Raw genomic sequence first — 26535 nt, forward strand, 5'->3', positions numbered from 1 at the left:
TTATTCTCTGTTCCTCATTCTTTAAACTTGTCTGCATGAGCAATGGTGCCTTCACGTGCTCCTTCTATATTTTAGCTTGAGGGATAACAAGATCCACAGGCAGAGTTTAATTGACGTGATCGTTGTTGCTGTACACATAACCGCACTGTTTTTAGCTGTATTATCTTTACGTGTTGTTGTTGTTTTGTCGTAGATATCAACAATAAAGCAGAAAGAGAATAGAAACATGAAACAAAATAAACAGAAAACACTCTCAGATTATCAATACACATTATTTTCAGGAATAATGTGCAAAAGGCTTGAGCCACACTTATTTCATTATATTTTGTTAGAAATATGAAATACAAATTGTAACCGTGCTTGCCGAATACTATAAGCTTGAAAGTCAGTGTTTTTGGCACGACTACCTTCATTATTTAATACAGCCTGAAGTCTCTTATGGTTAGACTTTACTGTAATTTTTTATTGTAAAAGCATTTTTCAAGAATACTTCTCCAGGCTTCTTAAAGGATATTCAAAGCTCTTCTCTGGATGTTGGCTGCCTGTTGTTTCTTTCTTTGTCAGTAATGTTGGATCCAAGCTCTGGGGAGGCTAATCCATGACTAATAGTGTCCCACTGTGGGTTTGGGAGTCTTTTTTCTGTCCAAGTATGCTTTTACTCCCGTGGCATCATGTTTGGGTTCATCGGCATCATGACAATTTAAGCTGTTATCAGTCAGATGATTTTTTTTAGATAGCACCACATGCAATCTGGTGGGTGTTGGAGGTTGTTCTGATTTCATAATTCCATCAAGGTTCTGGTGTAATTTTGTGTAATTTGGCATTTTCCCTCTGTTCTCCTTCCTTAATATTTTTTAGATAAGTTTATTGCATTACTTTTACAAGACTTTTAATTTTTCTTCCCGCTGTTCAAAAAAAATAATTAACTATCTTAAACCCCTTAGTGGAGACAATTTTCTTAGCTATGACTCAATAGACAGCTAGTCATACTTTTTCCGACATTACCTGAACCTCCCAATAGCCCTACGCTGCGGCTCCTCTGGGTGGCGCTGTTGGGTCATGTTTTATTTTTTAAAACATATCGACGGTGTTGGGCTACTTTTTGCGGGCCGGGGCTGGGTTGGCTGCCAGCTGGGTGAATGTCGTGAACAGTCGCCGAGTTGGGTTGGCTCCAGCCTCCCGCACGAACGATAACTGGTTGGAGATCTCGCTCGGTAGTTTGAGTCGTTGCGGTGGGATAAGACTGCGAGAGATGAAATGAGGAACTATCAAATGAGCAAGGCAGGATGCAATAAACCGCAGAGGAGAATGCCAAGTGAAACAAAAGAGACTGGTTCTTCTGATTCCTCCTCGACTCTCAGCGGACTCAACTAACTAGCAGCTAAACCGGCTAACGTTAGCAGACTTAACGCTGGCTAACCTACTTTACGGGTATAAGTAGCTCTTAAAAAACGAAGATTTTATGTGATTTTAAATGGACTTCTGTGCTTGAGAGATTACAGCTAACATTAGAGCAAAGTTCCAACTGTCACACAACGCCAGAGATAGTTAAGTTGACAGAAAGTAACTAGCATGACTGAGGTTTACATCGAGTAGTTAAGGTTAGCTAAGTGCTAGCTGCATCAGTGTTTGTGAAGTTAGCGAGCTGTTGTTTTGTCCGGGCTCGTATTAATATGTAATGAAAGCATTTAGGATTTTATATGTAGGTAAAAAATAAATGAATGCAATGTTTATGATTATCAGAGTGAAGAAAACACTTAAACATTACTGCATGTGTTTTTGTCATCCACCCCGGCTACAGATTGACTGTATGAGGTGGATTCCCCTCCGTGTTTACACTTTGAAGCGTCCCCTCTCTCCAGCCCGTTGTCCGTGGATCTCATTGACATTTGCTCCCCATGGCAGCGGTGGTTAGCTACACTCCACCATGGTGGGTGAACCTGCTGCACAGACTTCCACATTTCAACTTAAGGTTCGAGCAAACGAGCAGTGACTTCAGACCAGAAGACTGGACGTATCAACAGGTAAAATAATACCCTACAAGTTCCTAGACTCACACTTGGGGCTGTGATATTATCAAGTGCTTGTTTCGGTATCAGTTTGATAAAATCCCAAACCTCCATTTCGCAATTGTAGCATGTTTGGGCATGCTGGGCTACAGTCTGTTTTTTTTTTTTTTTTCTTTCCTGTAAGGTTGTCATTTAATATTATTAGTTGTATTGGTGGCAGCTGATCGTTCTCTCCACCTTTTGATCCCTGACACCATCTGTGTGTGTAGCTTTCCAGACACTAACCAGCTGGCAATGTATAGTGTAATCCAGGCCACATAAGCTGACCTAAGCAACCACTTCCTTATGTCTTATTTTCCCTGTAATCTTATCATGGTCAGTATTTGTTACACCACATGGGGGGCATTAAGACTCTGGAGTACCCAAAGGAAAAATATATTTATTCCAACAGACTCACATCGGGGAGGTTAAACTGAGAGCAGGGGTTAAGGAGGATTCTGCACAGTCTAATGAGTAGTTTAGACTCTGGGGGGAAGGGAAAGCAGGGTGTTTGTTCATGTGATTAATATTAAATAGAATCTTCTAAATTTAGGTCACATAAAGTGAGAGTTTTGGAGAGTCTCTGCAACTTGTTATGTTCATTATAGGTACCCAGCTCTAGGTGGTTATTCCCTTCTTCAGACCCATTAGTTCTATTGTCCTTTAATCAATAAATACCTTTGAATTGCCATGAACAATGCATTACTTTCTTTTTGAATTTATGTTCAACAAAGATGGTGTTTATCATCTGTGAAAGCCATGTTGTTAGATCCAGGTAACACTTTGCAGTCCTTAATTGTGTGGAAACTGGTACAGCTAGTCTGATAAGTAATTGTTTTTATTTAGGTTTTAATAAAGAGAGATCTGCAAAAAGGTTTGATAATAATTATAATTATGACGACAGACTTAAATTCCTCTTTTTATCTATGTTCTTTATGCTGTTGGTGTTAGAAAGTGCGTCATTACCAAATCCTGAGTACTTTTGTGGTTTTTAATAAAGCTCTGGGTCAGTGATTACTAAGAGCAGGCAGACTAATGTAGAGGAGCATTTTGAAAACAAGTGTAAAAATCTACAGACATGAGTTAACTTTAAGAGATGCATCAAGATCTAACCCCGTTTCCCTTTTACCAAGGAAGAAGATTCAGAAAATCGAGAAGTGAATCACGATTCCTCTGAAACGAGGAAGGCGTGTTCCAGACATGCGTCTGCAATTCACGGTCATGGTCCAGATCTTATACAGTTAAAAGGATGTTTACACTTTCACTTCTGATTATTTCCCTGTTCGAACTAACATGTTACCTGCTGTCAAATTCCTTTAGTTAAACATTGATTTTAATGGTGCGATTAGATTTTAGTTTGGAGCAAGTGAGCATTTTAAGGAGTATAAAGTTCACAGCTTTTCACAGCAGCTATCCTGGTAGGATATGATGGATATAACAAAAGAATAACAGCTCTCAAAAACCATATTTCACTTCATGCCACAACTTGAGAAAAAAAGAATTCCTTTGGTCCCAGTTTGCGAAATGTTACACCCCTACTGGATAACAGCTGTTCAGGAAGTTCAGTGTGAACAATATCTCTTTAAAAGTAACAGATCCCTGTTGCTTTTAACAAGACTATTAAAAGGGTAATCCAGCTGTTATCTGCTATATGTTCCTTTTCTCAGTTTTCTCATGACAAGTGCTGCACATAAAAGGTGTTATCATTGGGACAGCTTACAAACCATAATTATTGACTGACTTTAATTACAGGCTGCTAATTATTGCCAGTGCAATGCTCCCTCTCAAGCTTCAGGGACATTCTTGACTCATCCAGATGGCTGAGACATTAATGGGGCTCAGGCTGCATCTAGGTGATTCAACCTTTGAGTATGTCATTCTTACATCTTGCCCAGATGGTAAAGATGTGATGCACCAAAATTAATCCTCATTATGATCACAGTCTTTCCTCCTGGTTGAAGTATGCAGAGCAGCATGGATGAGGCATGGCATTATTTGTGTATGTCACTGGGAACACGGGGAGTAGTCAAATGCTGGCTGTGTTCACTCACTGCTTTGCACAGGTCACTAGGGCGTGTCATTCACTGCGATGCTTTGTTGGGGAAACTGAACGAGTAGAACAACACTGGGTTTTTCACAAAAACAAAAGTGGATGGAAATCTGCCCCAGCAATGAATCCTCAGGAGCATGCAGTGAACACATTGGCCCTCTGTCTGACCTACATACGAAGAGCTACAGTTAGTGGAGAGAGGTTTGACTATCACATTGTACATCATTATACATTCTTGTGGTTTTTGCTGCTCTTTGCAGTTGTGTCTGAGATCAAGTTCTCAGTTAAGTCTTTCAGTTTGCAAATCAGTCAACAGACTATTTTGTCTTCATGTTTCTGTTTAACATTGAAGCACACACCACTGTTTAGACTGGGTGTAAAATAGCACTCAGATAAGATAGCAACATACTTGAAGTCGTGTGCATTTCCATTGTGGGACACTTTAAAAGCATTTTATCCCAGTTGTTGTTGTTGTTGAGGAGAAACCAGTAACAGCTATGACGTTTTCCATAACTCCATTCTTCTTTTTACCAGTCAATCCTGTTACTGGGAGGTGTGGCGCTTGCCTGTCTGGCTCTGGACCTCCTCTTCCTGCTCTTCTATTCCATTTGGCTGTGCTGCCGGCGGAAAAAAAACGAGGAGCAGCCCAACGCCGACTGTTGCTGCACAGCTTGGTGTGTCATTATTGCAACGCTTGTCTGTAGGTGAGTATTAACATGGGACTGCAGTGGTGATAAACAGTGTTGGTGATAACATATTACTCTTGAACAATACAGACAGCCTAAACACTGGCAATGGTTCAGTCCATGATGTCAGATCCCCAAACACAGAAGTTGGCAAAGGATGCATCTATTGAAATGACTCCAAAAAAATCCAGAAATGTTTTGGTTTTTCTGATTATGTTATAATGAAATGGATGTTTGATCATTTTGGTGTTTATGAATTTCCTTCTTTGTTTCTAAAGCTTGGAAAACATGGCAAGTGTGACTGTTTATTTAGCGCTTGTAACTCATGGCGCTACTCTTGTTCTTCTTGTTTTGTAATAGTGTTTTGTAAACCAAGTTTGGTTGAACAAATTGTTATACGGAGTTATGAGGAGCCCAATGATAAAATGAAATAATTCAGTCAATGATAGCGTTTTCAGATAACACATGGTTTATGATTTGATTTTGTTTTAGAGTATGATTAACAGTATGAAGTGTTATAGAAGTTTGCTTGGAGCAAATCATAATGGAGGTACTGCACTCGGCATTAAGATTTGTCTTTTTGTTGTTTTGTTTTTTTTTTTGGTACTGGTTGCTTTGCATTTGCATAGCCAGAGATAAAGCCTTTGAAGCATTGGTAAAGGGCAGTAAACCAATCTAAAGCCATTATTAGCTGAATATGCAAATAATGTGGTCAGCTGCTACAGATTCAGAGTGGGTTGAGCCGTGCTGAAACAAGCAGTCCTTTGTGACATAGTTCATAGGGATGAATTCAATAAATACCTAAATTTGTGCAGTTTTATAGTTTATTGGTTCACTGTGGTATTATCATATTAAGTTTGCAAAATTGGATGAAAGTGCTTACGATGTTGGAAAATAACCACATCGAAATAAAGCCCAGACTTTGTATCTGATGGTTATTAATTAGTGGAAATGTCAGGGTCTGTCTGCATAGGTAACTCTCTAATGTATTTACAACCTGATCTAATGTCAATCAGCAGTATCCTTTCCTCAAGTTGATAGTCCCATCAATTGCTTGTCACAGAGTTGATGAAAGTCTAATTACTGGCCTGCCTACTTTGCAGTACTAACAGCTGTTTCGCTTTTGTTGCTACAAGTCACCTAGTTTTCATTCAGTGGTTTCTGTATTGTTGCTAATGTCTTCCTGAACCATCTAAGGCAGTACATCACTCACACCCACACTGAAAGCCTCCACATACCATTGTATACAGAATAATTTAAAAACTGTTGCATTCCTGTGTATGTTGGATTGTTGCCACCACAACTGTGCTGATGGGAATAAACAGTGTGACAGGAATTTGCGAAGAGGAGGATGTACAGTATATGAGCATTATGTACTTTTAGGTTTTACATTATTATTTTTTTAAGTGCATAGTGTAAGAATTGTACCATCTGGACACAGTTTTTGTCCTTGGAAACTGAATTTGTTTCCTGTTTTCCTCCTCCTGTTGATGGGCCGCAAGAGAGCCATCACATTTGATTCACAGTAGCACATAGAGCTTGGGGACCTGATGAGTACAAGAACTGCATTACAATCACCGTATCTGTGTGCGCGCTTTTACCCGCGCATAAATGCTGAGCAGGGGGGAAAAAAAGTTGGAGAGATCTGACATTTCTGTTTTGCTTTGCTTTTGTTCGTTGACAGTGGGTCCACGCTCAGCATCACAGTATCATTGCACAAGAAACTGCATCACTTAAAAATAAAGGGATTATCTTCTCACTTTTTTTTTCTTTTTATGAATAGTATAGAGTTTCCACAGGGTCACATCTCACCAGGGAGTTTAGTTTGTTTTGTACTGTGAAGCTGCTCCTATTTACCTTTATCACACTGCAGAGTGTGAGAGGAAGAGATTAGCAGCACTCCAGGAAAACGGAAAACCTTCTGATCTACTGAGTGCTGTTGGCTGAACACTTTTAACCCACAATGGTTCATTCATAATCATTTCATCTGATACAATCTGTTTATAGGATGAATGTCATAGCATAAGTGCTTCCAAAATGTCCACATCTGCAATGCAGGAACTGATGTCAGAGCTAAATCTTTATTATTGTGCAGAATTGGAGTTGATATTTTATCACTGAAATATTAGAATATATCAAACAGTTTTATTGTAAATATAGTTAATTCTGTATGTTTTCAATGATATTAGGATTTTAATAAATGTGAAACTGTTTTTGCCATCGATGTGCTTTCGGAAACTGTTGCTCATGCATTAGAGAGAGCTGTTTTTCTGCAGCTTGAGGCCTGCCTGTGCTAATGGGAGCAGACCTCCTGCCTCAGTACAGCCTTTGTCAGTCATAGTGTGGGGCTTGGGGCATAGCTGGTCCATTCCTCTGTGTTTCCATGGTTCTGTATGGAGTCTTTCTGCAGAAGCTCAAAGGAGCCTGTTGACTGGGGTCTGAACCGACAGGGTTAATGTAGAGTTCACACGCCTCGCTCCCTGGCTAGCTGTCCCCCTGGCTTGCTCTCTTCTCTGTCTCCTCTCTGTGTCTTTTTTAGCTAATCCCTCCTCCTCACCACCCTGTGTCCCCTCCCTTCCTTTTGTCTCCCTTCAGCGCTGGTATTGCCGTCGGTTTCTATGGGAACGGCGAGACTTGTGATGGAGTGAATCGAATGACGTATTCTCTCCGCCATGCTAACCGCACGATCACTGGAGTGCAGAAGTTGGTAAGACACAGTGCACAAATTATACCAAGAGGTTTAATAATTAATCGCTTTGCTGCCACAAGCAACCCCAGTTTCATTAGAGCTGTGTAGTGAGCCCCGCTTTTCTTGTCTGAACTCTTATCATGGCCTTGTTTGGCCCTGTTTTGGCTCTAGGTCTATGACAGTACTTCCTCACTGAACCAGACAGTTGATGACAATCTGCAACAGCTTGAGGGGCAGTATGCACAGCATGCAGACTACCTGTCCATCATCCAAAAGCTGCAGGGCCAGCTGGATGAGCTGGTCAGACGGATGGTGGAGATTCCCTTCTGGGAAAACTCCAACATCTCCCTGGATGAGTTTGCTGGCAAGATTGAGCTTTTTGACTGGTACAGGTAAGACTGGGACAGTGGAGCCAAAGCACCACTTTTTGCAGTGGTATAACAGCAGGCTAATTATCTCATGCTACATCTATTTTATTAAAATGATGCAGAAAAAAATTGAACTGTTTTACTGGTGCTTATTACAGCATTTATATTTCATTGAAATTTAGTTAGTTTTTTCCTAGTTAGACAGTGCTGCTGTGTTGGATGTATTTCTGTATTAAAATGTCTTAAGTGATTCAAGTTAGCAGGATGCAATGGTAGGTGCAAGCAAGCAGGAATTTCTTTAAGTTATTCAGTGCATAATTAGGTAGCTGACGTGCTTAAAAATTGCAAGCCTGGACTACATTTCTCTGCTAGAAAATTAAAGCAGTGTTTAATTTTCTCATGCATAAAATATATCTTTGTTTATCACATGGTCAGAAAAGCCAGCTGAATGTACAGATTTCTGTCAAATAAGGTTACAGAGACTCCTTGCCTTTACTATATGTGGATCAGTTATGCTGATATCTGCAGCACCCCCAAAGGACAACTGTGAGTGTGAGAGGAAAAATACCCTGGAATTGTGGTGTCAGTTAAATATACCAATTATATCCTTGAAGAATAGGTTCACAGTCTGTTAACAATAAACCCTTTCCCATAATACTTGCTCTTACATGCATTCGAAAGATGTGATTTAATAGTTACAGGGAAGAAAAGGAATGCTACCACCTAGCTACAAGCATATATTTTTGTTTAAATTGTGCTCTTTTAGTATCTTATTTTATCCAAGTTGCAGGGACAGCAGCCTAAAAAGGCTTATTAGCCTCGCTCTTCCCAGCCACATCTTTCAGTTTAAACAGGTGGACACGGTTTCCAATCTTGGGTCTTGCCTGGGGCTTAATCAAATTCCCAAACCACTTCATTTGTGGAGGAGTAGTGGCTCTACTCTGAGTCACACCCAAATGACCAAGCTACTCGCCTTATCTCTAAGGGAGAGCCAAGCCACCCTTTTGTATATGCAAGCAGAAGTCCCGTCCTCAGTCAGCCAATCCACAGGCACTGCTGCAGACCTCTAATCAGTATTGCAGAAAACATTGTGGAAAGCTGTTGTGGACAGCCCCATAATATCCAGAGTTTTAAGAAATGCAGGGCAAACCTCATTCACCTAGCCACCCAGAAGATGTTTAACTACAGTGACCTCCTCTCCTGCGAGAGATGAGTCACCCCCGGACTCTGCTTCTACTATGGAAGGCATGTCAGCGGTATTAAGGAAATCCTCCCCAATCCCCATTGCATTTAGAGCAATGGGCCAATTTAGAGTAGAGCACCACTTCCTCCTATGAGTTGTTCCATAGTCTCATTGAACTCCTTGGACGTGAGCTATTGCTTCAGCTACTGCCAGAGCTGCACTTTGCTTGAGCTACCAATATCTCTCAGCTGTCTCTGGAGTCAAACAGGATAACCAAGTCCAACAGGACTCTTCCAACAGCTCCCTTCAACTCTGATGTCTGTGCCAGCACCACAGCTCAGCTCCTTTCTACACCCAAGTGTCCAAGTTATACGGCTGCATCTGATCATTTGATAATCAAACTTTGAAACACTTAAAAACACTTATGCTTGTAGATGGTGTTCATTGTGCACTAACTGTAGTTGGCACAGAAGTCTAAAAACAGAACACTACACAAGTTCACAGAGATTACAAATATACCCACTCCTGCCCACCACCACTCACCTAGACAACTCCTGAGTGGACCTGATGGAAGTTCATCCCCCACTCCAGGAAACTGGTTTCGTAGCCTGAGCTGTCCATTAAGCTCGGGATATCTAATGCAATTATCCCACTCACCACCTCAGACTCCTTCTCCACCAGAAATGTGACATTCAGTGGTACCAAAAGCCAGTTTTTGAAAGCCAGAGGTGAAACCGCTAGGGCTTCTGCACCTGACTACCATCAAGTCCTTAAGGCTTTGAACCCACAGGCGAGTTGACCCCGGCTGCTCTGCCCAGCCACCAGATGCATGGTGAACTGGTCCCTTGATATTTATTTATTCATTTATTTTGGGGGTCCTCAGAGGGCTTTCCTAATTCGCTCTTCCATCTGGCCCCTAACCCTCCTTTGACATCCTTTTCAGTAAATGAGTATAAATATTCGCTGGTAACTTTAATTCTCACACACCAGGGTTGCCCTCTAGGTTACTTATGACATGTCACTTACAAGTTGCCCCAAGACAAGTATGACTTAACCTCAGTTATTTTCAGGTTCTCATTTCTTTATTTTTTTTAGGTTTCATGTTCAAGTGTAACAAACCTTTCAGGAGGCATACCTATAATACACAGGATAAGCTGAAATCATTGCGACTGATGTTAAGAGAATTACTTCTTTACTGAGAGATGGTTAGCTGTGCTGCTTTGACCATTTGTTGTTAATGACATGTGTCTTCACAGGTGGCTGGGCTACATAACCCTGCTTCTGTTCGATGTCCTCATCTGCCTTCTGGTGCTGTTTGGCCTCATTCGCAACTCCAAAGGAACACTCATAGCGTGAGTCTCACAAGATTCAAGGGGAAACTCTTGTGACCTGGGAAATGATTTAGCTGAGTGGTGGTTACCATACATGAAACCACTTCTTCATTACTGTTCAGTTCATACAAAAAAGTTTGTTTGAAATTTCAGCCCTTTTAAAACTAATTTCACGGGAGCATCACATCATGATCAGATCAGTATTTTTGATAACTACTCTTGACACAAGTGACATTTTTGGCCTGACAGGTTTGCATTTATTTTGTTATGTACTATCTTTGCACATAATAACACAGACTCTCAGTATCACTTCATGATATTGGATATCCTGTGTTCTTTTTGGATCACTCAATATTGTTCAATATTGTTGTTTAGCTGCATCTGATTTTAGTTGCTTATGTAATCTATCCATGTATGTATGTTGGTGATTTCCTTTGCTTTCCTCTTCTATCCTTCTGCCTTTGCAGCTGATGCTATTCTTTAAGATTGATCTGCACATCTTTGTGTGTTGAATAAATTGTCAAATTTTCTATCTTAAATATCTTTCTTTCTGCAGTGGATTAAGTTGTTTTTGCACATGAAAGCTGCTGCTGGTTAAATATACTTCTCACTTCCTTTCTCTCCCCAGGGTGTGCCTATTTGGTGTAGTGGCTCTGGTAATCAGCTGGGTCTCCCTGGGGCTGGAGTTCGCTGTCTCTGCTGTAAGTTTCTGCATCACTGCATGATCCTGTTGGGAAAACAGTTTTTGTGGGCAGCCTGTGGCTGCAGAGCAGAGTTTTATTTCATTTAACTAGTAGAGTTCATGAGTCAAGATATAAGGAGTAATACACTGAATAGTCATGAAAATAGCAGTGCCTATGAGAAGGACTATGCTACACAGGACCTGTTTATTTCTATTGAAACTGCTTTTACTAAGTTATAACAATTTACAGGTGATTTATTTTTCTAGGTACTTATTACAGAAATCCTTAAGACTAATGATATTGATTAAGATGTGTGATTAGAAGCAAAATAACTGGTTATTATGCACTATGGGGGTAATATTGCAATTTGTGCTCCCAGAAGCAGAAAGTGGTAAAACTGGCTGCTTCACTCAGGTTAAAAAATAAATCCATATATTTTGTTTATATTGTTTTGTATTACATAATTTAAAGAGGCATTTTAAATGAATTTTCCAGGAGGTTGAAAAATGTTGATGAACATTAATCTTTATTTATGCAAATTAAATATCCCTGTGGAGGATTTCCTCCCCTGCAGATGAATCAAGCTGTTCACACCTAAATGTGCTTATTTTTTATTTATTTAATTTATTTAATTTATTTTGTTTGATTGCTCTCAGCAGAGATTGAGGGAGCCAGCGACATGAAGTGTTTATTTTTTGGTTTGTTTATTGTTTTGTTTTTTAAAGCTGCAATCAGTTCATCAAAGATGATGATTCATTTGCAATCATGCCTGTGATGGCGTTTGACTGCATTTGAATGCAAATGTCACCAACTGAGTCCTCTTCATTTATAAGTCTAATTTGTGTTGTTTTTCTAGACCACCAGTGACTTTTGTGCATCTCCTGATACGTATGTCACTGAAGTGACAAAGCAGTATCAAGTCATCAATAAAGGTATGAGCTCCTCTTATAAAGATCATTATGTGGTAAAGATTCAGTAAGTTCTTCAAAATAACTGAATTTTGAAAGGGCAGAGAACAGGATCTGAATGCTTTGTTGTGCTGCACTGAGGTCTCATTGTTCTGAAGGGTCATCCTTGCTCTTCTCCATAGACCATAGCAGGTTCCAAGTACTACTACCACATCTGCATTGGGGGCAGAAGGACAATGGGCTGCTTTTTAAAAAACCACTACAGACAGCTCTCAAACTGTCTGATTTTAGTAATTGCCCTATCTGTCTCATGATGGGACACATCTAAGAGGGAAAATAGTGCCTTGGATTTGCATGAGGAAGATAAGAACCAAGGAGCACAGTATCCAGGGCGCAGTATATTTCCTGCATCCTCCTTCAGTCCTTGGAAGGGGGGAAAAAGATAATGTGTCTCTGAAATAAGACCCATAATCACACGTTATAAGCGCCACCAAGGATTTTGGTGCTCCTATTTCTGCTTAAAATCCCTTATTTGACATCAGCTTAACAAAATATATCTTCTTCTAATCTCTTAAACATGGAGATTGCCATGCTTTGGGCAGAAACCAGGACATTAGCTTTAAATGCTCCGTTGTATGGTTAATCTGAACAATGAGCACTGGCTCACTATGCACTGAACTGTATAATGCTGCAGCTTTAACGCTTTATTTTACCCTAGGGCTAATTTATGCAGTGTGGGGGTTTTCAGTTTTGCTTTTTTTCTCTTAAACACATGCTAACTATTTAGCAGAAAAAAGGAACTCACTTATTATTACTGTGATGAGGCAGTAAGTATATTGCTATTACAGTATTAACACAAAGTGGGGGGAAAAAACTGCTGTAAGTCCAGACTCGGTTCTTGTGTTTGTCTTTTTCTCCCTTACAGCTTTTGCCTTCATGAAATTGGACTAGACAAATCTCTGGATACCACAAAGTGTTATTACAGCACTGGATTTATTGCTTTTCTCCCCTCAGTGGTTGTGGTAGCATCATTTCAACAACACTCAATGTTATTTTTCATGCGTGTGCTTTCTCATTGTGTGGTTGTTAGGCATTTTATCAGAGAGAAATTTAGGCTGCATTTTGTTCTGCTGCAGCCGGTTTTTCTCTATTATTATGATGGTTTGTTTTCAACACAAATGGTGGCAACAGTGACAAAGATGAGCTGCGACTCTGAGCAGGCTTGAACTCCAGAAACTCCATAAATGCTCAAAACGGCTACATTTGTGCGTTTGATCCCTCTGTGTTTGGAGGAAGTTGGTTCCTTGTGAACATTTGCTTATTTAGTCTATATGACATCTGGTTTTCAACACATCCTTGTGTTTGGGAATACTCACAGTGCAACTCATTCATTTGTTCTGACTACTAAAAATCTAACCTAGTGCAGTGACTGGATGCCAAAGCTATCTTGATGGCATGGCTCACTGGCTCTAATCATAATACTGAACAATACGTGTTTGTTGTCCTTTCTTTTGAGGGTTCCTCACAGAGTTATGAGCAAAACAAATTCTTCTACACGGGGAAATGGCATAATACTGTGAAAATTATATAAACCCACTTCCTGTCCGTTATATTTATTTGATCATGAAAGCCATAACTGAGTCATCATTTAACTATGTTCTGATACCAAGTGACACAAAAACTGATCCCAACCCCATGATGAGGCATCCGTAGTTCATCCACAGAATTCAGGAAATCTGCTCCTCCTGATATAAATGTGTGGGTGTAGTTGTGAGAGCTGGACCAACAGAAGCTTGCTGATATGTACTTTTAAATGCCGGAAATTCGCTTCTCATGCTCAGCTGTGTGGGAAAAGGCTCCTGACACAGCAGTGAGTTTGGACGTCACTAACACCATGTGTCAGGTTGGTGGTGTTCTTACTGCCTCTATCCGTGGACGTTTCTGTATTCCACTGCTTCTGAGTCACGCTCTCACGCAAAAGCATTTCTCATCCACTCCTTCTCAGTTCTGTGATTTTTAACCTAACTGAAGTGGCCGGTAATAGCAAGCGAAAGTCTGAAAAATTAATTAGTCTTCTTTGGCTCATCGTGTACTGCAAGCAGTTGCAAGTATGGTCATGTTGTAATTTAACAATGACTCTAGAGGTGTTGTTTTCCTGAAGCTGTTTGCAGTAAAGGCTTAATCCTAAGTCTCTCTTTGGCTGTGTAGTGCTGATTGTTCAAGTGTTGCTGCGTTAGGAGAAAAACACATTTCCATTTAACCTCAAAGCTCATGATTAACTTGTTCATAGTTACAGTAGCCATCAGTGTCTTACAAGGCAGCATTCAATAACTCAAAACTAGACAGTAACATAGTATATTTTGGCCTTGAATCTTAATGTCTGAACCAGTGACTCTGTGAAGACGAAGCACAGTGATGCAAGAATGAGAAATATAGAAAAAAGCCATAGCTGTCTTGTCCTGCAGTAGTTATAATCAGTACTTTTTGACAGTATCTCATGTTTTGAAAGTGGTAACTTGTACTGATAATCATGCAGAGAATCTGATGCCCACCTTTACACAGCCCTCTCTTTTTTCTTTTTCTTTTTTTTTTCTTTTAGTATTTAACATTGTAGGATCTTTAGGCTTGGTAAAGCCTTGAGGCCATTGTTGCAAATTGAAATTGCATAAATAAAATTTGATTGTTGAACTCTGGGGTTCACAATAAACATTCAGAAACCTGCTGCATTGCCTGGCTAGTGCTAAAAGGCCGACACACAAAGTTAGCAGCTGAATACCTCTGTGTACTTAATGTTCCTGGACTCCGACTTGTACTAGTAGTAAGTTGACTTTTTATGTTAGTAATTTGTTGTTGTTGTTGTTGTATGTTTCCCAATGAAAAAGTAGATTCTCAAACATGGCTATGTTTTTAAGACCGAAGGTCAAATTTGCACAAATAAACTCATGAGTCAAAAGCTCAGGCTTCATGCTGCTCTAATTGTGCTGTTTCTAGCACTTGTCTATTTTCGGCTTGACGTCAAAGGGGAGGGATATCCTTAACATGGTCATTGCAAGCAGTCGGCACAAGTTGTGAGCACAGAAGTTTTACAGATCTGTTGTGCAAGAAAGCTAAACACAAAAAACCTTTAAAGGGGCAGGAGCTTTAATAACTACTTTCACACAATGGATGAACTGAGATAACGCACTAAGGCCCAGTATTGCATAAATGCACATTTGTTTTTGAACTGTAAATCATGCAGAGCTATATTACTAGACTACAAGAATAATATATGGTCCTTGACATTAGCTTACTAGTTCCCCTTTAAGGTCAGCTTATTGTGATGTGCAAGACATTTGGACCATGTTACAAAATCTGACAGTGATATAGCAGTTTTTTAGCTGCTGCTAGAGGATTAATCAGCTACAAATCTATTTGATGGTAGGGTTTTTTTTAAGCGTCTTAATTTGTCTCAACCTATGAAAGCAAGGATTTCCTTTCATAGGTTATGTGCAGGTTGTTTGTGAATATATTTTGCTCTAATTTTTAGTGCATTTTGAGTTAAGTGGAATGTGTTGTCATATCTGTTTTTATAAAAAAGTGTTTATCAAACAGTGAAGCTAACGGTGCCTGTAATTAATTACGTTGCAGGCTAGATATTCATTGTATAAAAGACAAAGAAGAATAATGAATATAACAGTAATGCAATCAGGATAAAAAGAATAATATTAATACATAATAAGCAACATGCATGTCTGTTTTCATACATGAGCAAACTGAACAAGTGCACATGAAAGATTCCTGGTTCAAACGCATATCCCTGGAACAGTTGCGTCAGGAAGGGCATCTGGCCTTAAGGGAGCAGCTGAAAAAGCTGCCACATTTGCCATATGATAAGCTAACAAATGTTGTTAACCTCTTTGCAGTTGAATAGAACAAACATCCTGAGGAAACTTAAAAGTTCACATATTTGGCAGTTAAAACCGCTTTCAAGTTATGTCGTCATAAAGACTAGCCGCAGCCCTACATGTAACTTCTTGTGCCTCTGCCAACATGTTCATATGTGTTCTGTTTTTTCTTGCAGAAACCCTTCAGTACTACCTTAGTTGCAGTTTGGAGCAGAGCAATCCCTTCCAGCAGGTTTGTTACATGTGTTATTAGATCCATCTTTGTGCATGTTAAACCAAACCATTTCAGGCTCATAATGCTAAAATCTCAACAGACATATTTTCTGCATGATGTATGACCTTGTTATTAGGAGGAATGCAAGTAGGCACCATGGGCCACTCGCACTGCCTCAAAGCAATTTTTTCCATGTATTCCATTCCAATACAATACATTTCATTATGCCAGCAGGAAAGCTGATGCAGAGCAGCACTTCCTGTACGTCCATGGTGATAGTGTGGGGCTGCTTCAAAGGGTGTTGGGCATGAGAGATGTTGTACAGAAGTTACAGTTACTGTGAAACTGCGGTTTTCTTTAATGGAGTCCCTACATTTAATTTCTCAAGCTCCATGAATAAATTAGAAGTTTTGAGTGCAGCTAAAGCTAGGCATCTATTGTTAGTCCTTGTGTATAGAGAACGAAGCGCTATATATGCATTATATAAGCCTTGAAGCTCTATAAACTCAGCGTGATTTCACAAGACATCAGCTTGACTACAAAAGGAGACAGCCACTGAAAGCCTCTGGCACTGATTTAAAAAATGGAAATACTTTTGAAATATGCTGGACTGCTACAATATTCAGTCTTTTTTTCTTTTCAGAGGCTTTCCGGGAGCCACAAAGCATTAGTGGAAATGCAGGATGATGTGTTTGAACTGCTTCGATCTGCCACCAGAGAGTATATACAAACCAAGGTATGTTTCCTACACCAATAAATTACCCTTTACTTGTAGTCCCACATTACATGGTATCTCTAACGGTTTGTGATGACACAACATACAAGTGAATGGGGCCTGTGCGGCCTGCAGAGAAGTGAAGTGCACCTGTCCACATAAAGGCCTGCTGACAGCCCACCTGGGACCTGCATTATGTGCATTAGGCTTTCACTGGCCCTTGTCAATACAACACTATGCTATTGTCCAGGGATGGTCCTTACTCTGTGTTGACAGAGGCCTAAAGGAGAGCTGACATAGGGAACAGAGGGAGGCATATTTCACTTCACATACCCACACAGTGAAATTTGCTGAGGTGACGGAAACACTTGTTTTTTTTTATCTGGCAATCAGACATTTTCTGCCAGATCTTAAAAAAAAAAAAAAGAACTAGAGGGAAAAAGGGAACTGTCCATTAAAATGTATCATACATTATAATCTGCTTTTTCAGCTCTGGCTCCTTTGTACTGCTGTATAGTGAAGCGAGACAAATCCCTCATAAATGTGCATTGAATAATCACATTATCTCATTCTCCATTGTCAAGTGTTTAAACTATTAACAGACAGGATGAGGAAACTTACTGTGTAGTGTGTTTTCAGGTAAACAATGAGAACTGCTCTGATTTTTACTTTGTTCCACTTTTTTTTTGTTTTCTTTTTGTGGTTTCAAGCCATTGAGCCATTTTTCAACAGTGCACATTTTGAGTTTCCCATCGCTAATTTACAGGGACGCTTGGAAGAGATCCAGAGGATACTGAACACCACAGAGATCAGCCTACATCAGCTCACTGCATTGGTGGACTGTCGCAGCCTGCACATGGTGAGTAGAAGAGTTACAAACTGAGACACTGTTAACTGTGGGGTTGCTCGTTGTCTGATTGAAAAAGGGCCAGCGGACTTGATTTGTACTGACATCCTTGTAGTGCAGCTTAGTTGTATAAAGCAGCCCGTCTTTTATGCCTGTGCAGTTGACTACACCTGCCATCATAAATAATGTTTCCTTTCCTGTATGCAAGTTCTTGTCCAACTGATGCTGGCTGTGTACCATTTATGAAGCTGGCTGAATGACAAGTACTTGGCTATGTCTGTGCTTTGGAAGATTGTCCCTCAGTGGCTTCCAAATTCCAAGTGCACATGTGCAAGTGAAGCACTTTTCTCGGTGCTATCTGCTCTCGTCTCTCTCAAAGAGTTCCTTGGCTAGCAACACAATTATTTTATGTAAAGAGAGAGACTTTAGCAGAATACAATTTTTTTTTCTTTCCTGCAGTGCATATAGTCAAAAATTTTCAGTCACGATGAAAAGATGAAAACCTACTCTGCTCCTCTCTAGTTTGCCAACTGTGATCTCATTTGTTTGACCTAGTTTAAACAAGAAGTCAAAGCAGATGCATGTTAAAGACCCCTTTTTAACTTCTTCCCTTCTATTTTGCCCTTTTCCCCTTATGTTTATCAAAAAATAAATAAACAAAACAGTTTGAACCTATTTAAATCTTCCAAAAACTAAAATGAACACCTGTGCTTGTTACAGGACTACGTCCAGGCCATGACGGGACTTTGTTATGATGGACTTGAGGGTCTCATCTACCTCGTGCTCTTCTCCTTCGTCACTGCTCTCATGTTCAGCTCCATTGTGTGCAGTGTGCCGCACACCTGGAGAGGCAAGCGGTACGACTTTCATTGACCTCATACAGTTTGCACAGTCCTCATCAGAAAGACCTTGTAAAGTGGTGCAAAAGCTTTTAAGCTAGGTTTATATTGAGGACTTTATATACAGTGAGAAATAATTCAAGAGGAAAAGCCCATTAATTAATCATGAATTTGTTGCATGTCTATGTAGCCACTTGTTTTTACATTACAAAGAAATTACATGGGCAGAGAAACATGATTGTTTTTCTGTAAGACTTGCGTTTGTCTGTGCTTGATAGACTGGTTTTTGTTCACTGCTGGTACAGGTCCAGGAGGCTCTAGCTGCATCCTCAAATAGATTACTTCCTGTTAAACCCCCATCAAATGTGCTATCTCACTACGTTTTTTGGTCTTTTGCAGGGGTGGGGTGAAATCATTCTGATTTCTCTCTTATTAACAGCAGATATGGTTTGCTAATAGGAATGTGGTTTCTCAGGCTCAGCTCAGCTGCTCCATATAATTAACTTATCATTGGGGGGGCATGTTCATCAGTTTGATCTCAGCTAGAGCTTCCTGTTATAAAGCAAGGGATTACATGCTACCAGTCTGTTTTTCTCAGTTTCCCTGCCAAGCTTGTTTTATTTTATTGCTGTAATAATGCAGCTAATTACTTAACAGCTTGAAATGGCAGGTCATTATCAAGATGTGCTTTTAGTATCGAAGTTTAGCATTTCCAGTGCATTAGTGTTGTCAGTAAGTTATTAGCACAGTTTTCCTGACCATGTAGAATCAAGTGATTGTATTGTGAAGTGCTCTGAATGAGATTCCATGATGTCATGGATTAAAAATGCATGAAATCAGCCTGTGGGAACACTAGAGGGAGACAGGCTCCATGTTGCCAGCGTTATTGTTGCTCTGTTTTGACAGGCCATGTTTAATCAGTTAATGTTATCTCATACACTACTGAGCTTCCATGTTTGAAAAGAACCAAATAGAATCCCATTGTTCTTGCAGAAGTAATTTTTTTTTTTCTTGGTCTGTTAAAAATCACATGCAAAAGTAGGGCTCTTTGAAGGAGCAGGGCCAATTAATTGAGTCATCTTCTTTGCTTCAAAAAGCAGAGACCTTATCTTATTGTCTCCTCCCGAAGCAGAGATGAAATTGAATCAGAATGTGACTCAGACTAATGAAAAACGTGACCACGTGGCGTCTTTATGTTCTTTTGTTATCAGTGAGATGGGACACGGGGTCCCCCTGGTGGTGGTTTTATATTGTTGTGTGGTGTTTTGCAGGAGCGAGGAGGACAGTGAGGACGAGTCTCTGAGCCATGGAGGGAGGCAGAACCATGATAATTTGTACCGGGTTCACATGCCGAGCCTGTACAGCTGTGGTAGCAGCTATGGTAGCGAGACCTCCATCCCTGCTGCAGCCCACACCGTCAGCAACGCACCCGTCACAGAGTACATGTAAGACATTACTGTTGAAATTTAAAGGGAAAACCACATTAAAGGCAAGAGGGGTGGATGATATATTTTTACAAGACAGCCCAGATTATGCACAGTGAGGCTGACATTAGATTCCTTGTGTATTCAGGAGCAAATTTATCTGTCCCCAGACAGAGCTCTACTCCTATAGCAAGCCATGTTATGTGCAGCAGATGCAGCTGGTGTTCTCCAGCTGTGATACCTGTGAAAATCAAAGCCGTCTGCCTCCTGAATAATGCACACATTTTGGGAAACTTGAGGAGGGAATGATGATTTTTATCGCTATAATTTACTTGGAGATTTTCATGCTTATAGTGTATGGTTTCAAATCTACAAATCTGTTTGTGAGTACTGACACTGTAGTTGTGTGGTCACTGAGTTTGATCCAATCGTGTTTTTTCCCCTTCAGGGCTCAGAATGCCAACTTCCCTAATTCTCGCTGTGAAAACACACCACTGATAGGACGAGAGTCTCCTCCACCTTCGGTAAGTGTTGTTTTTCCTGTCAAAGCACCTCATAAAAGTATTCAGTCTGCACCTTTACACCAGAGGAAAAACTGAAGAACTAAACTAGAAACTGTTAACTTTATTTTTAAGAGACATGTTGAATGAAGCTAACTAGACAGGTGGTGTCTATATACTGCCGTGTGACTTTGATGCTTCCTTGGAGTTTAATTAATTAATGGTAAGCGGACATAAAAAGGTGGAAGGAGAGACAGAGAACTTCAGAGCATCTGTCTCCACTGCACATGATGCACTGACTGTTTGATGGATGTTTATCTTTGCTTAACGGCATTGGCACCATGAAACTATCGGGAGATTGTTCGCTTTCTCTGCTTAACTCGCTTTCCTTTCTCGTTATCACCCCCTGCCTCTGCCCTTAGGTTGTTTACACACATTTTTCTTTTAATGTATTTGAACAGAGAACCTATTCAAATTTCTTGTTATAAGAAAAAGTACCCATATCTTTAGTTTTACTACATAAAAGCTCTAATCACTTCTTTGTTTTGTGAATCGTTGAAGAAGCTGTGGTTTCCGTGTTAGTCGTGGAAAACCCCAGTAAATTCACCAGAACCCGCCAGATTTAGTTCCTGACTTCCTTAAAAGATTTTTGGAAACTTTATGCTGTGACAGTTGCCGTGCCAAAAAACAAAAGCTCATTTGTTAGTATAAGCCTTATAGAGATGAGTCTCTGGGAACTGTTTTGTTTTTTTGATTTGGGTTTTTGTTTTTTTTTGTTTTTGTTTTTTTAAGGATCCACCCTTCTGAGTCTTAATCAGTCTCTCCCAGCTTTAGCAGTGCTGTGCTGTACTTGATCTTGTTAAAAGAAGGGGCGACAGAACTCTTGCTTTCTCCTTCTTGAAGCTCCAGCTTTCTCCCACAATTTAAAAATCCAAAAGGTGACTTAATAGGGAACTTTAAATTTCCCACAGATGTGGATGTGTGCATGAATGTTTCTCTGCCTCTCTGAAGTTTCGAACCCGTCCAGGGTATAGTTTCTTCATAACCCTTAAAAGAAAAGCTACCACAGCTAATGGAAGTGCCATGCTGTCACCAGTGTTTTCTGTGTGTCACTTGAACAGTTACAGAGAGGAGAAAAATCCTGCATACTGTCCATAGTGCGTTGCTTTTATTGGTGATCAGAAGTTCATTGAGTAAACATAATGTAAACAAATGGCATAACACAATGCTATAAATCCCTGTGCATGTGTTTTGATGCCGAAGAGTTATTAAAATGGTGTTGGTTTGTATCACGAGGCAACCTCGTCTTTCCCTTCTGCGTATACCTGGCCTGAACATCACCAGATTTCCTGCTCTCCCCGGTGTCTGTGTGTCTGTCTGGACCTCGACACTGCTTTGTGTATCTTCTCTATATACTCTCTTCTTGTCGTTTTTGTTTTTGCTTCTGCGGATCCATACAGTTGTATTTGACTGCTGCGGACAGTAACAGCGGTCACTGCTGGCAGTTAAAGCCTTCGGAGAGTTCAAGATCGTTTTGGTAACCTCATCTGCTATGCTAACAGGTACTAAACATGCCCGCTTCCTCCCCCTGCTGGCCTGTTCCTCCCCTGTACCACTTCCCAAGCTCCCAGCTCTACTCACCCTTTATTTAGGACCCACCAGATCTAATGGACCCCTCACCCTCACTCCCCCTCTCTCCCGACTCTTGCTAAATGTCCTACCTGGTGTCTCACCTGATGTTTGTTTCCTGTGGCCCCAGGCTGCATGTCCATTTACCCCCTGCAACTCTGATATATTGGGAGGAAGCTGTAACTCTGCCTTAAGGCACACCATGATCTATGAGTCAACAACAGTCAACATTAAATTAAAAGTCCATTAAACCATTTCAGTGATAATGTGGATGTGCTTTGTCTTGATTCTTGGCTTCGAGGGTGATCTCATGGGAGTTACAAGTAGACATTTTAAAGTATTTTAGGATTGTTTACTGGCGTGTAAAGCAGGGACATATCACTTAAAGGTACTGACTTTGGTATGACCTTTAGTGTCTTTCTATTTTCTAATATTTTCCTCACTGACACTACATTTGATGATAAAAACAAATTCATCCATCATTTCTTTACATTCTCAAGCACCACCATTATCACTACAGTGGTTACTGAGTATGTAAACGAATAGTTAACACCTGTGCTTGTTAGTCTCTGTAAGTATTTATGACAATGTGGATGAGAAAGTAATGACGGTGTTCTGAACTGAATCCAGCATTGCCTGAATTCTTGCATTGAGAAGAAATGCATCGTGGGGGAAAAATATGAAAATACTGATATTTGTTTTTAATTTATTTATTTTTATTTTGTTTCTGGACTCGAAACATTGAGACAAACTAGTAAGAAAAATGCAGGGTGCTGACAATGTTTACAGACAGTTCAGCCTTAATAACTTTCCCCAGCCTAGAAGATTTTAAACTGTTCAGTAAAACTGGAAAGATTAAATTACATTTCATAACTTATTTTCAGAATTCTAATCCTTTTTGCAAAAAAATAAAACAAAAAAACAATGAAATTGTAAACTTAACCTAAATTATTATTGCCATGGTGATTGACACTGTTCCCTAACAGCAAGAAGGTCCTGGGTTTGAATCCCACCATCTGACCTGTCCAGAGTGTATCCTGCCTTTAGCCCTGTTGTAGCTGGGATAGGCTCCATCCCCACCAGCCCCCTGAATTGGATAAGTGGAAGAGAATGGATGGACAGACAATTACAGCCATAGATTGCGTATAAAACCTGCAGATAGCTTTAAAGTCTTAAAAGTGAGCCCAGTGCACAAGTGTTTAAACCCCGCATTCTTTCTAATAGCCAGAAGGGGGCAGTTACTTTACCCGAAAAAAGTCTGGAGCCGAGAGCAAATGTCGGAGTCCAGCAGTATAGAAGTCCTTAGTAAAACTGACCTCGTCTCCTTTTTGATCTGTGACTCATATCCTGATGAATTAATTATCTCAGACACTTTTTAAGTCTTACGTTGTGTAAATTATAATCACCATTATAGGCAAAAGAAAGAATCCAGCATTGCATGTTTCAGGGCGTGGCTACCTATTAATTAATAAATCACTGCTGCATGGGGGTGTAAGGTGTGGTATCTGTCAGTTACACAGTCACATCTGTCCCTTTTATCACATCTAGTTTAAAAAAAGAACAGTGAAAATGCTCAGCTAAGCTTTATAGCAGGACTTAAATAACTGATGGCACATCAGTAACGGCACAGCGGCTTTGTCCCTCTTTAACATATAGCCTATGGTTACAGCCCTTCTAATGTTGAATATTTTACTTAAACGTGCATGGTAAGTGTTGATGTTTCAGCCCATATTGTTGGAAATACTTGGCTTTCATATCAGCAGGCTGTCTGGACGGCTCTGAGGGTTGATCTCAAAATCTGACAAAGTGCCAACCAAGTGTTTCGACAGGAGTGTGAAATGCAGCCTTTGTGTTTGCATCACCTGTATTCAAAGAACGCATGGCTGTATCCTAAATCTATATGAATGTTTGGCCCTGCAAGCGAGCACGAAGTCTGGCAGGATAAGAGGGTCAAAATGATCCTAAATTGCGTCCAGCTCTTTCTAGTCTGATGTCTGTGTACTCTGTAGCTGTTGTACATGTATGTATTTTGTATGTCTGTTTGTTTTTCTGCTGCTGCTTACCTTTTCTTTTTATTTATTTCTTTTTTTTTGTAAGGGTAAAAATCTGCCTTTTGAATCCTACACAGAATGTGGTTTCAAGTATTTTTGAGGAGTGGTACCTGGAAAAAAGTGAAACCATGATGTGAATTGTCTTTTTCTTTTTTTCTTTGTTTTTCTTCACAGTACACCTCCAGCATGCGGGCAAAGTACCTCGCCAACAGTCGACCAGATCCCAACAACACTCCAGCGCATTAGACCCCGACAGGCTCATCTGGTCTGCAGCACTGATGCCACTGAAGTCACTCAGAAAGCCCCTCCATCATCTTTTTTTTCCCCCCATAGATAATTTTTCTCTCAGTCTCTTGCTTCTTGCTGCCTGACTTGACTTAATATATGAAACCAAATGTGCTTTCGCTGGCTGGTTGAAGCAGAGCTTTGGGACATCCATCAAATCTCATCTCATGAGTTATGAGTGCAGGAACTTGTCTACATCTCCTCGGCTTACGTTTACTACTGCACGAATCATCATTGGTGCTGGGAAATTAACTCTGACATGATGGTGCCAGGGCTGACTTTGAATCTTTCTTTTCTTTTTTTGTCTTTATGAATGCACCATGACACGTACCAGTCACATCTAACAAGCATTGCTGTGTCAAGGACTCTGGAAATGCTCATAGACTAACATTGATTACTACTGGTTGTTTTGATTTGTAAAGTACTGTACCATACTCGGAGAGGAATACATTGCACATTCATACAAACTTTTTTTTTTTAAGTTCATGTATTTTTTTTGTCTCCTCTAAAGCATAACATACAGGAAAAAAGAAAACTTTTTTTTTTCTCAGTTCCTCAGCACTGCTTTCTGCTTACTGGCTTAAAAGTACAAGGTATTGTTATTTTTAATGTCTACACGTGACACATGCACCACACACTTGGATTTGCTGTTGCATTTTTGTCTTAAACCTGATTTCTGGAAACCGCTTTCCTGCAGTATTGCACGTCTTATAGTCCTTTGAAAGAGAACTTTATTTTCTTTTTCCTTTCGAGACCCTGTTATTTCCTGTGGAGTGTGCGTGTTTTATTTTTTGTTTGTTTTCAGACTGTGTTGAGCCCCTGTTACACAGCCAGGACTGTGTGAAGCTGTGATTGTAGCTCATAATTTGGATTGGACAAAGATGAACTGTGTTGTAGGGAAGCAGCACTTAGTGAGATGATTAATTTTTCTTTTATATACTACTGGAAGCAGTAAAAAAGCAGACACTTTTAACTATCTATATATATATATATAGAGAGAGAGAGAGATGGTGAAGCAGGGGAGTGTGTGAGATTTCTTTTTATATTCCTTTTTATTTTATTTCCCCTTACACACTTCAGGATAGTATGCATTAACCATGTTCCTGTTAAATAAAATCATGTGCTCCCTTAGCAAAACTGGGACTTGTCCACACACATCTATATCCGATGATACCCTTCCCTGCAAAATGAAACCGCTTCCTCCTCCCAGTGACTAACTCTCTTAATCCAAATGTGTATATAAAAAGAAAATATGCATATCTCAACAGAAATTTCAGGAGAAGCTTCATGCATAGGCAGTGCAGTGTTTCTCAAATGTGTTTTAGCATTTATAATCAAAAACTGTTACGGGTGAGTGGATGCTGTGAAGGGATTGCAACAACTGTGCTCTCTGTACAATCTGAAAATTCTTTGCTACGTTTCCTGTTGAAGCATGACAAACTTTGCAACGTGCAGTGAGATGTTTGTACTTCTGCTTCCTCAGCTCGCTTCTTAGATGTGCTTCGTGATCAGTACAAGAGGTGATGTTGAGACTGTGCCAACAAGTTAAGCACAACCCTTACTGTTTTGTTTTGTTTTTTTAATCTCTTTACTTAAAGTCTGTTGAGAAAATGAGCCTGACTGGTTCGAACCACCTATATTCTGTTAAATGTTATTACACTGATGCAGTTTTTCTCCTTTAGATAGTCATACTCTTTGTTGTTTTGTAATGCAATGCTATTATACTGGTTATAAACTATTACAAAATGAAGAAAAAATTGTGAAATTGGCATTTTAATTTCTACATTTTTAAACAACTTTTTTTTTCTATTGGGTTTGCTAGTTTATTGTTTTTAGTTTAGATTTGTAGAAGCACCGTGTGTTACTTCATTAATGTGAATATGGTAAATAGACTTAAATTTTTCATTAAAATTTTTGTGGAGGAAAAAAAAATCACTGTAGATGTAACTTTTTTGTAAACACTGTGGTCGTCTTGAGCTTGAATGCTGTGTTTCAAAATTAAAGAAACCTTAAATGTAGTGCAGTAGGTCATCGCACTTCTTTGTGCTGTTGAGACAGAAAATCCCTCCTGACATCCAGTAGGTAGCAGCAAAACTTCACTGTAGTTCTTATAGACAACTGTTCAACTGCTCAAATATTTAATCAGCCAGTTACATGGCAGCGACTCAATGCATTTAGGCACGCAGATACGGTCAAGACGA

The 26535-nt window shown here is 39.9% G+C and overlaps 1 protein-coding gene across 1 annotated transcript; it reads left to right on the plus strand.

Annotated features, from left to right (window-relative positions):
- Positions 1-1093: 1093 nt before the first annotated feature.
- On the plus strand, positions 1094-25397 carry ttyh3a (tweety family member 3a). The gene is made up of 15 exons (XM_085404393.1): positions 1094-1431; positions 1802-2024; positions 4633-4802; positions 7380-7491; positions 7645-7865; positions 10281-10376; positions 10984-11056; positions 11895-11970; positions 16007-16062; positions 16688-16780; positions 17526-17618; positions 18327-18463; positions 19717-19890; positions 20318-20393; positions 24224-25397. Exons 2-15 carry the CDS (start codon positions 1899-1901, stop codon positions 24293-24295), a joined length of 1575 nt encoding a protein of 524 aa, XP_085260519.1. The 5' UTR covers positions 1094-1431; positions 1802-1898; the 3' UTR covers positions 24296-25397.
- Positions 25398-26535: the final 1138 nt, after the last annotated feature.

The sequence above is a fragment of the Rhamphochromis longiceps genome, linkage group LG4 (genome assembly GCF_057381845.1).
Source record: "Rhamphochromis longiceps isolate RC_006_pf linkage group LG4, R_longiceps_female_GT1.1, whole genome shotgun sequence".
Classification (NCBI taxonomy): Eukaryota; Metazoa; Chordata; class Actinopteri; order Cichliformes; family Cichlidae; genus Rhamphochromis; species Rhamphochromis longiceps.